Genomic DNA, 18,847 nt, shown 5'->3' on the forward strand with positions numbered 1-18,847 from the left:
AATACTTTTTGAGATAATGAGTGTTTTACGCTTAATCAATCACCCTGTATATAATTTGATACATATACTACATACTAATAAATAGATTGCATGTATACCACCATGCTAATATGCTATCCCTAATACAATAAAATCATCTTCAATTAACCAACAATCGAAATCATCAAAGAACTTGTGCTCACAAATCGCGCTAGCGCTTTTAGAGAAACATAAATGATATTCACCAAATTTTACACAATATAGGTAAGTACTATATTATTATTATAATATAGCATTTTCCGAAGATATTAAATACCTGACTAAATCACTGACTTTTCTAGTAGTTTCCAATTTCTGACTTGCCATATTTTTTTAATACAGTTGACACGTCATTGTTGGAATCCCGTAACCGCGATCTATTGTTGTCTGCAATGTTTGGAAATCGTTGGTTTGAAAATAAAAAATAAAAACCAAAGGTTTTTTCAACAATGTTGTAAACAGGAACGGTGTTAGTAGTGCATCATCTACTATTTTGTGTTGAGAAAATTCACGACACGTAAGCAAACCTTAAAATTTAAAGAATTTAAAACGTATTTTAAAAGAATTATATTTTATTAATCGATACCTACGTCATGTTGTCAAAAAGTTCAGGGCGCCGCTTGGTGGTGAAGTCGACGGCTAGTTCTGTGCAGCCGTTATGGCCGAAAGTCCTAGACTTGAGGGCGCCATATCGCGTCATCCTCCTTTCACGAAATCTGTTTTTCCGGTGACTTTATTCGTTGTTCGATCAACCGAGTGCTACAGTTGCCTCATCCGTGCACGTATATACATTTTTATCGTTCCCGGACCGCTTTTTCGCGCGTAGGTGTGGCGTGACGGCGTCGGGCGAATCGCGCGAGCAGAGCAGTTTGCCCGCAAAGTTTCCAAACGGGAAATTGACTGATCACCGACAAATGACGTCTCTGCTCGTATATATACAACGATAATAATAACAATAATATAACTATATGGCTAAACGGAAAAGTTTTGTTATTCTATATCTGTCAAAGCGTCTGACCTTTTATGTTCTGCCGCGCACTGCCATCGAGCGGGTGGGCGGGTGGGCAGTCGACTGGCGAACGTTCGTTCGTTCTTTTATATGTATATAATATAATGTGTATATTATTATATATGTGCGGAGGTTGCAAAAGCTTTCTGATTCGTTGGACGTTTTTCTATCCGCGAGATATAAGCGAAAACGCCATCGATGAACGTGACAAGTCGGCTTCGTGATAATTGCAACAGTGGAAAATATTACTCTGTCGACGAGCGCTCGAGGGTCGGCTGAGATGTATTTGAAAGAAAAAAAGCAGCGTCTCGTTGTCATTGCGGCACGATACCTGTAAGGAAGGATTTTTTATGGGGAGGAGGGGGCGACGTAGTGATAAACCCCCCCCCCCCCCACACTTAGAATTTTAAAAAAAATTGTTTTAACACTTTTAACTATATTAATTCCACGATGTAGATAATATACGGTATAGAAATTCTGATTTCACTAACACAACGAGCATAATAATACTAACATTTCCAAAATTAAATATTCCAAGAAATTACTTGGGAAGCAAGCTACATTCGTTCCTAAGTTTTTAAATCCAGAACTGCAAGCTTAACCAAACTTATAGTTTTATACTTTTGGATTTAAAACGCGATATTCTTGTGTATACCTATTTAGAAACGTTAGATTTATAAAGTGTAATTAAAATTATTAATTAACTAATCATATTAATTAAAATAATTGTTAGTCAATGTTTGTTTAAAGTATTTAAACTGAACTTGGATTCTCATATGAACTTATATAAGTTAATTATTAATTAATATAGAAATACAATTTTCAGTGTACTTTATATATCACTCAAAAATATTCCTACTCACCACCCCCTTAAACAACTTTGGGTGAAGATACTTTTGTCTTGTGTTTATATTTATACATGCGCTGTTATATAGGTGTATATATATATATATAGCTAGGATATGCACGATTATGGTGTGTGTGTGTGTTGTGTGTGATTACGATGCAGTTACACGTAATTCAGATGGATTTATCGATATTGTATTATATTTTTATTTACGATATTAAGCAGGTGTAGAAATCATATTTTACTATTCATAAAGCTTTTGATGATTAAGTTTTAAGTATTATATTATTATATTAATAAAATCATGACTAGTCTAGAAAAAGATAAATTATACGAAAATTCTGTGATAGGTAATTTAATCGGTGAGTACATATTGTATAAACGAAATTATAAGATAATAGCAGGGGCTACAATAATATTTGATAGAAATGTAAAAGTAGTAAGTAATATATTTTGTAATTTAATTTTTTAAGCAATTATGCGCAAACGAAGACGTAAATGAAATAACTTGGTTATCGTTATAAATTAATAGATGTAATTATGTTATCAGATCTACAAATAACCACGGGGAGAAAAATATTAACGTCGAATAAAATATAAAAATATCATGTCGTCGACTATTCTATAATACAATATTATATTTAATGCACGCGATAGTGAATAACGCCAGATAATAATATATAATAGGACCTGTTAACCATAAGAGATGTACATCACTCTAAAAAAAAGCAAATAGCAAATATTATAATATATAATATATTATATGAGCAAATAAGACGAAATTTGTTTCGGAATTAGACGCAATTTGTATATAAGTGCGTGAACTATATTATTTTATCACATTACATAAGGTAAATTATTATTAAATGACAATACTGTATTGATTTCGTGCACGTTTCAAATACTACTCGAGCCAAACAATTCACGACGTAGTGCTCGTACCTGCATGGCGTATTATTACATGACGGGCTAAAATTTAATTTAACGAAAATTTCCCGTCATTATACTCGCGTTGTAGGTGCACGTGACAATATTATAACGTAATGACAACGACAACAGCTCGATTTTTTCGTATTTCTATTCATGTTTTTACTCGCACACAAACTATAACGTGATGAAACGGAATAGTGTGATATTTTATTATAATGATACGAAAACGAATTTTACTCATCGAACGTCTCATGAACTGCCACGTTAAGGTGTCCGTCGTAATAACCTGACCTGACCCGACCGACGTAATTGTTTTTTTTTTTTATCGATATTTTTTAATAATTAATCAGACGCCACGCCAAGGACAACATTTCGACTTGAAAATTGTTTGATAATATATACCTATATAATATATTATTATTATTTAACAATTAGTAACCACAAAACAAAAAACAAACTGTTTTAACCACACACGACGAGGTCCCGGAAAATAGTTTTCGTGTTCTGGGTTACCGATACAAGGTGTCTTTATCCCAGCGTACCAGCATATCATCGTCCCTATGTGTTTTAAATTTCGACTTTGAGACTGTTTTTAATATTAATACTTAATAATGATTATTAATCATTCCAATGCGATGTTATATTTTATAATCATCGGTCATCATTGGTATCATCATTAGTTGGTCGGCGCGGTGAATAGGCAATTTTGGCACATCGGAGCATAGATATTAATATTATTATTATTCCGAATATTATAATAATATGCCACGCCATAGTTGTTGTCAGCGAACGAATATAATAATAATTCTTATTTTATCTTATTTTCGATTCGACAACGGTGCGACTTACAACCACTGCTTGTCAGCTTGTCAGCGAAGACAGTCGCACACGACTTACAAACGTATAGCAAACGGCGACGAATTCGTCGATGTCAAATATTGCGCGATATCGGACCGGCCGTTTTAATTATAACACGGTTAAGTTGTCACAATGAAACCATTGACCTGTTATATATAAAATAGATTCGTTCGGTTGTTATATAGAAAGGTATTGTATTGAGGGAAAGAAGATTTCGACGTCGGTCGGATTGCAATAAAAATAATTGACCTGATAAGACGGTAATCCCATAATTCCCATTCTGTTGGTTTTATTATCTATGCTGAGATAGAATAGCACATAATATAATAGTAAAGAGTTTTATTCAGTAAAATAATAATATTATGAATGGTTATTAAATTTTTTATTACGTGAGCACTTGGACGAGGGAACGATAAAATATAATAATATGTCGAGTTGCAAACAAAAAAATTACTAGACCCGCTACTGCAGATATCATCAGTGACGGATCTAAGTCTCGAGGTGAAACTACACGAATCTGACAAAAATGAAGAAAATCGAAAATTTGAATTTAAATATTTCAACTGAGTATAGGGCTCATATGTGTCAAATTTAGTCATAATACGTAGGCATGAAATTTAGTCTATGACAGTTTAAAAAAAAGGGGTGCGGGTGATTTGTTGAAAATGTTTCATTGAAATTTATTAAAATCGTACTCTAAGTATATACCCTCAACAAATTTGATGGGGACATCACTGCGGATTATATGCGCAATAACTGCAGCTACGAGAGATACAGCCGAACATAATTTTATTATTTCTACAAACGCATGCCTATACTGTCTATGAAAACATATTATAACCGTTTGAGGGGTCGTCGGTGGAAAAATATGTTTGTCGTCGTTATAAACGGTAAAACCGACACATAATAATATATTATGCTCTGCTACGTTAAAATGTTTTCGTGCACGTCATCGTCGTACATGTATGGTATTAAATTGCATTACACTCACTGACTTGGTTTTATGATTGGATACATTATTCACATGTGCGTTCCGTCAAAACGAAAGGGGAGGTGTGGACTGCACGAGGGGTGATTTCTGTAGGGTCGAAAAAACGTATTGCAAACACACTTTTGTTTCAGCACTTATTCTGCAGATGTGTCTCGACAACGAGCGATACATATTATTATTAACACAGACAACTGTGCGAGCACACACTAACAGAACACACTTTGAAACGATTATACCGAGGGCCAGAGTGTTAATTTACTAGTGTCAAACCTCGGCGAACTTTTTTAATTATAAACGTTGAAAATAAAATTATTTTAAGTCATAAAAATTAAGAAAGTTGGTAATTAATTCCAAAGATTCTTATAATATTTTCTTAACAGTTTCCCTAATCGCAAAAATAAAACAAAATCCGCCACCATCGTATATTTATTACGAATTTCAGTAGCGTTGGGGGAGGGGAGAGAAATGGTTGTCTCTCCGGGGCCAACTTCCGGTCTTGTCATATTTTCAAAGCGTATTTGGTACTAATCATAATAATATGATATTATATTAATATTAACAATAAATCATAACTGACCACGCGTGTGTGATGTGACGTTTCAGGTGTGGCTGTTCGGCGATTACCTGTGCTCCGTGTGGCTGGCCGTGGACGTGTGGATGTGCACGGCAAGCATCCTGAACCTGTGCGCCATATCGCTGGACAGGTACCTGGCCGTCACCAGGCCGGTGCAGTACCCGAGCCTGATGACCAGCTTCCGGGCCAAGGTTCTGGTGGTGATCGTGTGGGTGCTGAGCTTCGTCATATGCCTGCCGCCGCTGGTCGGCTGGCGGGACACCCACATACCGCCCGAGGCGTCCACGGTGCTCATCCGGAACGAGCTGTACCGGAACGGCACCGGCGGCCGGCCGCAGCAGGAGGCGCTGCCGCCGTCGTGCCCGTGGATTTGCGAGCTGCCCAACAACAAGTGGTACGTCGTGTACTCGGCGCTGGGCTCGTTCTACATACCGATGTTCGTCATGCTGTTCTTCTACTGGCGCATCTACAAGGCGGCCGTGCACACCACCCGGGCCATCAACCAGGGGTTCCGGACGATGCGCAGCCGCCGGACGTTCGGCAACCGGTTCGACGAGCAGCGACTCACGCTGCGCATACACCGGGGCCGCGGCTCGTCGCTCAAGCACGCGGCCACCGCATCGCCGTCGTCCGCTGCCGTCACCGCGGCTAACGGCCCGGGAGGCGGCTCGCCGGACGTGAACCGGCCGCCGAACAGCCGGCGGCCGTCGGTCCGGCGCAGCAACCACGAGCGGATCAAAATCAGCGTCAGCTACCCGAGCTCGGACTGTATAAGCGCAGCGGCCGCCGCCGCGGCCGTGGCCACTGTCACTACGGCCACCACATCTGTGGACGCCAACGGAAACTCGCCGCCCGAGACGCTTAGCCAAAAGTCGCGGAGCTCGTTCTCGTCCACGACGTCGCCGACCAGCTCCAGTCCACTGTACGCCGTCCACTACACGGCGGCCGAGACGTACCATCACCAGCGGGCCGCCACCGTCCGGTCAGTGGCCGACACGTCCGCTTGTCAGCTGCGTGTGGCCGGTGGCAGCCGGAAGGAACACCGCCGGTGCAGTGCCGGCGACACGGCCTCGCCGCACTCGCGTCTCCTGTTGACGTCGTCGCCGGGCGGAGACCATCACCACCATCACCAGCACGGTGGCGGAGGATCAGCGGTCGGACGACCCGCGTCCTGTTCCGTCACGTCGGTCAAAGACCAACTGTCGCCGTCACCGTCGTACGACGAGTCCACTGGTGGCGGTGGCGGCGGTGGTGGTGGCAGTAGTGGTGGGGCAGGCGCGAGCGGGGGAAGCGACGTCGGGCTCGGGCGCGGCGGCCTCGGGTCCTCGAACAGCAAGTCCAAGTTTGCGTCGAAGATGATGGGCGGTGGCAAGCGGAACATCAAGGCCCAGGTGAAGCGGTTCCGGATGGAGACCAAGGCGGCCAAGACGCTGGGCATAATCGTCGGCGGTTTCATCGTGTGCTGGCTGCCTTTCTTCACCATGTACCTGGTACGGGCTTTCTGCCCCACGTGCATACAACCCACCCTGTTCTCCGTCATGTTCTGGCTGGGCTACTGCAACAGCGCCATCAACCCGATGATCTACGCGCTGTTCAGCAAGGACTTCCGGTTCGCGTTCAAGCGGATCATATGCCGGTGGTGCTGTTGGGCGTCCGCAAGCGACTCGACGGGCGGCGGCGGACTCACCGTCGCCGACTACGGCCGCCGCAAGGGGTCGGATGGTTCCCAACTGGGGGCCGGCGGCCACGGCGGCGCGTCGCCCCGGAACAGGTACATCGTGACGAGTTCAGGTGCCGGGGCCGCGGGTTCCGACGAGTGCAGCACGCGCAGCATGCGGCTGCTCCAGTACTCGGACAGCGAACCGCTCAACGAACCGTGTTCGGACGACAGGTGATGGCCACTGCGCGAGCGGCCACTGCGCCGCTGTAATGATGTTACTATAAAAATAATATATTATAATACGCAGGTACGACTCCTGTTCGGTGCGACTATTGTTTTCGCATTATTAATTATTATAACTATTAAACGAAATAATATATTATATACAAATACACTAATATAAGTTTATGATTATAATTATAATTATTATTATTATTATTATTATTATTATATACGATAAAATATTATTATGTGTTTCCGTTACCCACTCATTATTATTATTATTACTATTATACGCATTGTGTAATTACATATTATTATTATTATTATTATTATTATGTTTACCGACATGATTACATGAATAATATTATGTTTTTTAGTTTCGTCTGTAACGTCTTAGGTCGAACGAATACTACTGCAAACACGAGTTCTGTTGCTTTGTCGTTTACCGACCGATCGTCCTCATAATGATATTATTATTTATACAACACACAAGACATCGACTCACTCCGTTTATAATATATAATGATATTATAGCATATAATATGATAATAGAGTTGGCGGAATTGTTTTAAAACATTTTTTATTTAATTTTTCAACGAAATTCGCTATAAATAGCGGTATGTCAACGCCCTCGAAAAAAAATCGAAAAAAACGGTCTACGAGAGCAGTACTTTTGAAGGGTATAATTATTATGGTTATATACACAATATAATACACAGGGTGAGCACGGTAACCATCCCCTTTTTTCTTTAATAACGTAGTTAGTCAAAATCTGTTTTTTTAAATTTGTAAATATCCTAGAGGACGCTATCGTTTCGGGAAAAATGGTTGTTCGTTTTCCACTGCTGTAAATTACTCGCTGACGATTTTTCCGAAAACTTTGACGTAAAAATTCGAATGAGTAGTTTTCGAGTTATTCAACCATTCGAGTTTACCGTAACGATAACAGGTCCATGATAAGAAAGATGGAAGGTACGGGGGCTACGGGAACTACGGCGATCCGAACATTTTCTGTTAGGTAATATTAATCCATCGACATTGATAATAATATTCTCAAACTTGGTCCTGGTATAATAATTGACACTAAATCCAATTTTACACCCAATTTATGTTTTAGTAAAACCATTTTTAAGGACTATTATCCTCGATTTCAATCTCACTTTTATTCACATTTCAATTTAACTGAAAAACTACTCGTTTGAATTTTCGAATTGCGTAAATCAACACATAAAAATTAAAAGAACCACTAAATAATTTACATTAAAAGGGAAAGAAGGGTTCTCTTTAGAAAAACAGAGTAGTTTGTATGGCCACGGCACACACCACCATAATAGGACGAAAATATTCTTCAAGAATTTTAAAAAATGGTCTTTGATTTTTCTATAGTAACCTATATGTATATTATATTTAAAATAAAAAAAAAGGTAATTGACTAAAAATCAAACGAAAAATGGGGGCGACCATGCTTGGTGAATCACCCTATATATTATATATTTTTTTTTTATCCCGCCATTTAGATAATAAAAAATATTCAAACTCGGCACAAACAGCATAAATATAGGTCATATTCTCGTAGGCCGTTTTATTTATGTCCACTTACTCAATTGAATCGAGCTCCGTGTAATTTATCACCGCACGATTTTTACGTAAAACTCGCGAAACTCAAAAACAAACATAAACCATACCGCCCCATATATTTTGGACGATATTTTAAAACAAAACACGCATACCACCTGCAGCACACTCCTCGGTTGATTATAACTGTCGACAGCCGATCTGGTGATTCCTAAACAATCCGCTAAAAACGATTTTTTTACCTATTTTAACGTAAAATTACGGTTTTACTAAAAATAGGTAGGTATACTTACCTACAATAATAATATATTTTAACGATTAATCATACGCACTTCAATAATGGTTGCAAACCGAATCGGTTGTTGTACGCATTTTATTTAGCAGCACTTGGAAATAGACAAAAACATAATATTATGCGCTTTTTCGCGAATGGTAAAAATGTTGCTGAACACGGTGAAGCGGGTTAGATTTAAATCGGAAGAAAATAAAAAAAACCTAACCCGTTCAGCGATAGGTTTAGAAGAGTAAATTGTATAATGATATAACTATAGTAGAATAACAATTGATACTACTAACCCACACAAAATATTGGACAAAACACATAATACCATGTTTGAAAAGTAAAATAATCAAATCAAGCCAAAGGTTAAAGTTTAATTTTAAACTTAAATCGACATAAGCGGATGTCACCGTAAGATATATAAACGGAATAAATAACTGTAAATGGTACGAAATTTCGTCCAAAACTTACTGAAAATTTAATAATAAATCGTTCAATTTCACTATTATTTAACGACTTAAATTATTTAATTTATGCAGAAAGTTAAATTTTTGTGTCTCTACATCGAGCCCGCGACGAGTAAACATAATGTTTGTTGGAAAATTATTGCATCGTCCTAATACCCACCCTAACTCTAAGAGAATATAAAAATGTCAGGTATTTATAAAGTATATACGAATAACACAATTTATGTACCTAACGATATATTAATTAATATAATAAATCAAATAAAACATATTAAGACGATTTTTGTCAATTATATCAATAAAACATATGTACCTAATCAAATAAAAAACAAGTATCGCATAGTACCTTCAAGTGTTTTAATTTGTTTCAATATTATATAATATTATTAATATAATAATATTATATAATATTATTGTCTTTAGTCGCTATCGATATCTCATTTGCCTTCACTCAGCATCAATTTTGCGAGATATCCGTTAGAATATTATTCGTTGTTTTTCTAACGAAGTTTCATCGACTTAACAATGGCCGGTACCTATGTTATTTGATATTCCAATTTCAATCTTTTCGTATTTATTACGACTCTAGCGCAATCGATTTTGATCCGTTCCGTCGGACCAACGAAAACAATATGAATTTTCCACTACGATCGACCGGACACTATAATACTTGCCAACATTAATTTTATTTATTTCCTGTCGTCTTCTTCGTCTTTTTTTCTTCCAATACGTTTTATTGGTTTTCGTGTTTTGTTATTCGTATTGTCTTTCACGCGTATTTCTATACGGTCTCGACGGTTTCCTATATATACTTTAATAAAACGCTTTTAACAATATTTTTTGGAAATACTGAATCTACAGTTAATTTACAATTGGCAAGTATGATAATATTATAATAATATAAAAATTGGAAAATATAACGGAACGACAAAGGATCAAACCCCGAAGATTAATGAATTCTAATGTGACATCTATTTTTTTTTAACGGCTATTGAATGTGTCACTCGCGTTCAGAACAATCACAATATAAAAAATAAAACTTCTATCGATTTCGTGTTTTGAGTTAAGCTGTTTGCAATATTTATTTTGCGTTAATGAATGTCCCTTGCGACATTACGTGGTCAATACAGCCTGTACGGCCGAAAATCCATAAAATACGTAGTGTCTACACGAAACCAACTTTCGGTAAGTTCTTTAAATTTGAACATTCTCTTCAAATAATGGTTCCTATAATCATCATCAATTAACGAGTTCAAATACTGCGGACCATCATATACTTAGCTCGGAGAACTAATGAGGATTTGGTGCTGAAAACGGTAAGTGTGTAAACATTGAAAATAAAGTGAAAATCGTTACTTAATACATCACGTTATTCATTATTTATTTTAAAAATAAAACACTGAAGTATCCAAAAGAACTTGTTTAAATATTTAAACTATATATACCTATATTATAACACTTATATACCTATATTATAACACTTATATAACTATGTTATAATCGGTGTTATTGAAAATGTAAATTGAATGATACATTGACTTAATGCGAGTGCACAATTTAAATAAATTCAATTTTAATAATAATTTGAAATCGTACTCCCAAGTAATATTAATTAAAATGCTAACTAATATTTCAATAGATTGTAGGTACCTGGTACACACTTAGATTTCGACAAAATAAAAGAGGTATTGAGCATGATTTTATAATAGGTATAATTTGATATTACATATATTATTATATACACGAAACAGATAAAATAAAAATATAAAATAAATCTATTATAATATAATGTATTGATAATAATAATATGTAATCGTTAATACTTAATAAGTTAGTATTTCTGTAATCCGTGAAGGTAAGTATATTTTATATAATACCTACGATCTACACATACAGAATTGTATACATGTACAAGTATTATTTAACGTAACCTTACCTAACCTAAACTTAAGTCTTTGAAATATTAATCAGGAACATTTTTAAAACTAAAGATTTATAATGTAATTTTTACGAAAATCGATAAAAATAATAAATCAATATCTTATACAAATCTAGTATCAAAATAATTTCAAAGGACATTCTTGGGTTTATGAAATTAAAATTTACAATCATGAATTACTTTATATTTGTTAATTATTACGAAAAGTATTAAGGAATAAAAATACATACATTTCGCTTAGTACTAATAACGAATAAACTTTCTGTATAAACATAACATATATTTTGTATGTATTTTTTGAAATATATACACGAGTACATGTAGTAGTTTATTCGAAACGGCCATAAAACTTTATGATACTACAATTAAAAGATATATTAATTGGCTCTTGGAGATTAGTTTTTGACATGTAAGTTAGTTAACTACCAATAGTTAAATAGCAAACGACACAGTAGAATCGCTTTCGGGGCCACTCTCGATTTTTGGCAATTTTCCCTTTAGACGATTACCGCTGCGTCGTTTGTTCCGTCTGGTGAACGCCAAAACGCCAACAATCCGGCGCCGTTGCAAAGTACATAACAACTGTGCCAAAACTGATAACTTTTTCACTACGATTTTGCCGGCTTATTTGGTAACAATTCACCTTATCCCGTGCCACCTTTACAACAATTCTAAAATGTCCTCAATTTAACAACATCATGAACGTCCAGAGGGCGTTTAATCCATTGCCCATTAAACATTTCAAAAGTACCCCCATATAAAATATCATAGAGATTCTATAAATCAACAGATATAATAATAATAATAATAATAATATATAAAGCATAAATACAATAAAACGTCTCGTAAATTTATCTTTAATAACAAAATAACAAAAAAAAAAAAAAAATCAAAAATACATGAGTAAAAACTTTAAAAGTTTAGACTAACCTATATTAAAAGTTTACTTATATTAAAAGATTTTTAAACTAATAAAATTATAAATATATATTATTGTGATATCCTTAATGTGTATAAATATTTTAATAAAAATACAACTATTTGTTCGAATTTTGAATTAAATATAATGAATTTGAATAAATAAATTATTAAATAATAAGTGCTAAAATTAATTTTAAAAAATTTTAAAAAAAAAGGTGGCGAGTATGCTTGGTGATTCACCTTGTATAGATGTACAATAAACAGTACCTAACTATGTCTGTTTTAAAAAAAAAAACATTTACAGCACCTTGCCAACCACGATTGATCAATACAAGTAAATGGAGAGATACTTATAACACTTATATTATAGACAAATAGTTTTTGCTATTTATGATATTAGTACAATTGATTCAATTGAAATGATGAAAACGGTAAATACAAAAGTAGCCCACGAGTTGTGGGCCGCAACCACTTAATATTATTAATGAGCAGAATTCAGACAATTTATGGCATCACTCGGGCTGACACACGGTTTTTTCTCAATCTTATGTGGCCCTTAGCTATTAATAGATACAATTAGTTAAAAAAAAAATTATTTCAACACATATGCACAATAATAATAATTGAAAAATGCTACATACGACTTAAACATGTTTATGACAGAGTTACTTATCTTCCATAGTATTAAAGAATCTTATTAGTTATTAAAAAAAAAATATATTGTAAATATTACAAAACAATACATTTTGGGTACCATCCAATAATAATATTCAGTTTAATAATGATCACAACTAGATTAATAATAAAATATATAGTTAAGAATTCTAATAATCGAAATTTTAACAATAGTACATTTAAAATGGGGAAAATAAGAATGAACATGCTTAAAAATTCACCTTGTATACGGGTTGGAAAAATCTAAAAAGGATCATCTGTCAAATGATATGTGTACTCATTCGTAACCTTATTAATAAAGACATTTTTATTTTTTTACTCATAATTTAAGTTTTTTTTAAACTACCTATAATTGAACAAGTTTTAATTTTAAGTGGAAACTATGACCACCATATCGCATAGGTACTAAATTCTAATACAAATTAATGGATACCATACAGTTTTAATTATTATGGTCCTCGGTGGTGCTAAATTTATAAAAACCGTGTGATGCATAATTTTAGGTTTAAATTTTCTACCATCTCATTTACGGCCCCGATGGAATCACCACTTCCAATCCCCATTGCTAACATAGATTAAATAAAAAAAAAATAGATAAGAAAAACAATAACCTGCATATAGGCACTCATGTGAAAAAAACTTAAGCAAATAATAAAAGCAAAACATTCAATTCTCCTTATCTTCTTTCTTAGTTAGATATAACTCACTACATAAACTTACTGATTGGTTACAAAAGCCCACTCTAAAATTAGATAAAGTACATTAAATTTACACGCTTAGTTATTATAATAATATTATATAGTTAATTAGTCCATAATATAGTATGAATAATATATTCAATATATTATTATTATGTTTATTATACTCGTTGTGTCAAACGTCTTTGACGTTCACCCAAAATGTTTTTACACTAGAACGGAAAAAATAATTTAGGCCCAAGTCGCCTGACATCAACAATGGATATAGGTAGTAAATCCCATGGCCATAGCCCATAACAGTAGCAACAGTGAAAATCTAGTCCTTAAAACGTCACCACCGCTGTCGGTAAATGGATAAAATAAACAAAATTGTACGTCATATTATTGTATAAAATCTAAAAAAAATACAATAACAGCAACATTATGGGGGAAAGTTTGAAAAACTAATAAACGAAATTGAAATTCTTTCGTAACCTCAAACACTAAATATTGTGTCACAATTTTTGTATTTTTTTTTTACTTTTATAAAATAAATTTATACTAACATTCAGTTTGATACTAGGAATAGTATTAAGCGTTACACCAAATATCAAAGTTAGTTCTACTAAGAATTATGATTTTTCATTTTTAAAGTTATAAATTATGTGTTTTAAAATAAATTAAATTTAAATGTACAGAATAAAAGTTAAACTTGCGAATGTAGTGTTCAACATTTTGTATATTATAAAAATAACGTTGATCAATTATACGTTGAAATTTATATTTTTGTTTAAATATAATATTAAACATTAATCGTTAATAAAATTAAATGAGATTTTATAAGTTGCATGATCAATGGAATATGACCCCATCAAATAACAAGAAATTACACTAAGCATCACAGACGCACAGGTAACTACAAATTCGTCCAAAAAATCCAAATATTACATGAATACTCTTACTATAGGTACTCATATAAGGCACCAATATTATTTACGCATAGTTCAACAAATTATTACAATCATTGCTCAAGGAAGGATATAATGGAACGATAACAGATCAAATGTTAATTGTTATATACCATTGGTATTTAAGCATGTGTAATAATTTTATAAAAAAATAGTTACACAATATAAACATAACATGTGTAAGTCTGTAAAATATTGTGAACAAAATATTGATAACCATTCGATAAATATTACCTGTGGTTTCTTGGCTTCTATGTTATAAGTAAAATGTATTATTCCGAGTTTCGCTAGAATAAAAAAAAACATTATTCTTACAAAGATATGTTTTATTATTATTTTTATATGACCACTATGTCCACTAGAATTTAGAATAAGATTATTTTTTATTTTTTATTGGTCTAAAGCTTCGGTTAAAGAATATGATAATTGTTTTAAAAATATAATTTTGTCTTATTGAAGGGAAAATTAATTTTTTTTTTTTATTATTTGCATTAAGGGCGTTGTAGCCGGTGCGTTTTTTAGTACAAAAATATGTATTACAGGAAAAACTCTCACGCCCTATAGAATAATCGGATTCTGTTAAAATAAACAACCAGTGAAAATTTCATGTATCTATTTGTTTTGAAGTTACACCAAAAACCAAAATCAATTTTCTCGAAAACAGGTTTTGCGTAAAAATTCCCGTTTTTCCTTAATTTTTCATTTGTTTTTCACGGCGCTTTTGAAAACTACTGGAAAAATTTTACTTTTGACCCCCCCAAAGTATCAACTAGATTCACTTTCCTATCAGAAAAGATACTGTTGAAGAAAATCGAAGCACTTCTACTGTCCTAAAAGGTGATGACAGACACAAAAAAAAAACACACATCATTGTAAAATCAATACATTCATCGTTTCACTCAGAATCTAAAATTCAAAAAATCCTAACCTAACCTAACCTAACCTAACCCCCCGTAAATAGGTATTGAGCTGTAGATTAGTAGACACGTATTATAATTAAGGTGGTAACTAAAATATAAAATATAATTTTTAAATTGTATAGAATTTCGGAAAATTGGAAAAACCGGCACCGCGAAACCCTTAATATTAATAGTTTCCCTAAACGCAAGGAAAATGTATCATCCACTTACTAAAAATAAGTTGTGAATTATTGTATACCTACCATAACTTTATAAAAATAAAAGTAGCTTATACATTCTGTTAATAATAAAAAAGAATATAAAAGACTATAATTTTTTATTAGCAATAGGTACTTAATATTATTATTTTTAACAATTTTAATATTATAATTGAAAATGTATTATGCATAATATACACAATATACGTATTATACGTAACATATTAATACTAAACAAAACAAATATTATATTTTAAATCTCAGGTTTGTCTTACGTTATATTAATTTGCTCTAATAAAACTTTAATGCGCATAATATTGAGAGTATGTTTTTAATCAAAACTTTCTAAGAGTTTGAATATAATATAAATAAGTGTATTCTATTTATTTTGTACATCCATAAGTTTGTACACAAATTGACCAAAACTGCACGAAAGATCTTTGTACATATTTGCCATTTGGGATGCATTACTGAATATGTACTCAACAGTGTTGGTGTTTATGGTCTTAATACACACAACTTTGGACTACAGTCTACAATCGTGTAACAGCTTAGCAATTAGTAACAACTAATATTTCCCTCAGGGTATTGGCAGTAAGCAAATAATCAACAGAGAATGCGAAAAGTGGTGATCTCAAATGTTTAGTTTCTACAACGTAAATAATTTTAAACCTAAGTTATTTTACAACAAAATTTAATTTGGCCTAATGTGGTGAAATACCTTACACAATGGTTTTATGTACCAAAAATTATTTATTCGAGCCCTAACATTCGTTGAATACTTTAATAATATTATTACTTGGTTATCATTGAGCTCGTAACAACTATAATAGTATTAATGTAAAAATCAGAAAAAAAATATTTTAAATTTGTATTTAATAATGGAACTGTGGTAATATTTTAAGTTCAAGGTACTATATTATAATTAGTTCTATGTTATGATACCAATAAGAAAATACTACTAATATTATAATTGATTTATTGATTGTTCACAAAATAATTACATAAAAAAAATTTCGTCCAAATAATATTATAATATTATGCTATACCTATTATTATTTATTTTAATAGTCTATTTTAGATTGGCCTACCTGTTTGATTTGATTTATTTTTTATAATTATTACAACTTAATAGTCTCACAGTTTAAATATAATTAATCAACTAAATATGTAGGTACATTTTCAAGCAACACACAGATTAGTTAGTTATCCTACATGGCAATACTGTTACAGTTTTACACGGTAAACTTTAAATCCCCGAAGCACCTCCCTCAAAATTTGAACTTGGGACCAAAACCCAATAGTTCCACAAAGCTCGCCGATACGAATTTGGTGTAACTTCAAAAACATCAATAATTAAATGTTTATTTATAAACACAGTAAAGACGAGTCATTATTATAGATAATACCTACTTACTTAATTTTATCTTTTTTAAATATAAATTTAAAAACCCAAATAAATTATATTTTTTTTCAAGTAAATACAATTTTCCTGTATAGCGCATACTTGAAAAAATGTATTTAATTACATACCACATTAACTTTTTAATAAAATAATATCTTATTAAGTTATTTAAGACTGTTTAGTAAAATTACTAGGCACCTACTCAAAAAGTACTCTTACATTCTTAAAATTGTATAACGAAATAAATAACCATCACTAACAGATATTTTTTTTTGGTTCCATGATTTTTTTAAATTATATTATGTAATATACAAATACAATTGTACTAAAATATTAATATAAATATTATGTAAGTAATATTATGTAACTCTGAGTGATGACTGATTTTAAACACCCTATTTTCTATCGTAATTTGAATTATATCTCTTGGTAAAATAAAAAATTCAACACAAATCAAATATCATATTGTTGTTTTTTATAAGTACCTGTCTAGGTTCTCTAGAACAGAGAAAATAATTTGCAAGTAATCTCGAAGTAACCTTAGACACATGTTCAGAATTAAAAATTATCATGTTTTATAATTTATAATTGAATGTGCAACACGTCCAGCTTATAATTATTAAGCTAACTCAACCCAAGACATTTCATTTGTACACAGTGCATAGTGATAGGTACCGACGTACCGTCGTTAGTTTTTTTTAAATTTAATAACAATAAATAAAAGAATAATTATACAACGTAGTTCTCATTTGAAATGTTGACTACCATATAATAATATTATGTATTGTGTATATTACGTTTATATATAACGCTTAAATATGTGATTAATAAATAGTATCAACTATCATTTATTTTTTTTATCACTACTTATTTAAGCACATGCTTGTGGTGGTGGTAGAGAGTCATATAACATGATATGAACAATTCAATGAAATTATAAATAGGAAAAGCGGACAAGAATTGAATCAATCTAGTATACAACTATAATACTTATAACTAATATTAAATTACAACAGTTAAATAATATAATTCCTATTATTATTTATTCAAGTATTGAAAATAACCAAATCTGAATTTTATTTTTCATTCCTATAGTTTACGATTCTTTTCTGTATAGAATATGTCCCTTTTTATATTTACTGACATTAAGTTGTAGTTGTTTGGACCTAGATAATCTATAAATTTAATGCATGTATAAAAATGATTAGTGAAACTCTCAATTTATAATTTCACATTATATAACATTAAAGGAATACGTTTTTTATTTTTCCAAGAAGTATATTGGTTGGTCGCTTATTGTTGATATTGATAGGTACGTAACTGGAACAATAATAAATAGTACTAAAAGGTCAAATACAAGGTGCATACCTACATACCTATAGGTACCTTTTTTTGTTGTTTGAGATTAATGCTTCAACCCCTTAGGTTTTAACATGTCATCGAGATTTGCATTATTGTGTTTATTAAATATTAAGTATTACATTTTAAAAAGTTTTACAATTTTATATTACGCTATTAAAAATAGCTTATTTAAGGTAGGTATCTAAATTACACCGCTTATTATTATACGTTGATTCGAAAACGTTTAAGATAATATTCTTCAAAAATCACTTATCTCTAGATAAATCGGCCAATAAATATAAAATATTCAGTCTCAAATAGTGTATAGGTTATATACCCACCATGTACATTGTACATCCATTATGAGTTATGG

General features: G+C 32.9%; 1 protein-coding gene across 4 annotated transcripts in view; it reads left to right on the forward strand.

The window, feature by feature from the left end:
- The window catches only part of LOC100164578 (octopamine receptor Oamb), a 182,392-nt gene extending 172,699 nt beyond the window's left edge, over positions 1–9,693 (forward strand). For all 4 annotated transcript variants that reach the window (XM_029489451.1, XM_029489453.1, XM_029489452.1 and 1 more), the window contains one exon: positions 5,257–9,693. In XM_029489451.1, coding sequence (XP_029345311.1) covers positions 5,257–7,122 — 1,866 coding nt within the window. In that variant the 3' untranslated portion in view covers positions 7,123–9,693. The remainder of the gene's footprint in view (positions 1–5,256) is intronic.
- Positions 9,694–18,847: the final 9,154 nt, after the last annotated feature.

This window comes from Acyrthosiphon pisum, chromosome A2 (assembly GCF_005508785.2).
Source record: "Acyrthosiphon pisum isolate AL4f chromosome A2, pea_aphid_22Mar2018_4r6ur, whole genome shotgun sequence".
NCBI classification, from domain to species: domain Eukaryota; kingdom Metazoa; phylum Arthropoda; class Insecta; order Hemiptera; family Aphididae; genus Acyrthosiphon; species Acyrthosiphon pisum.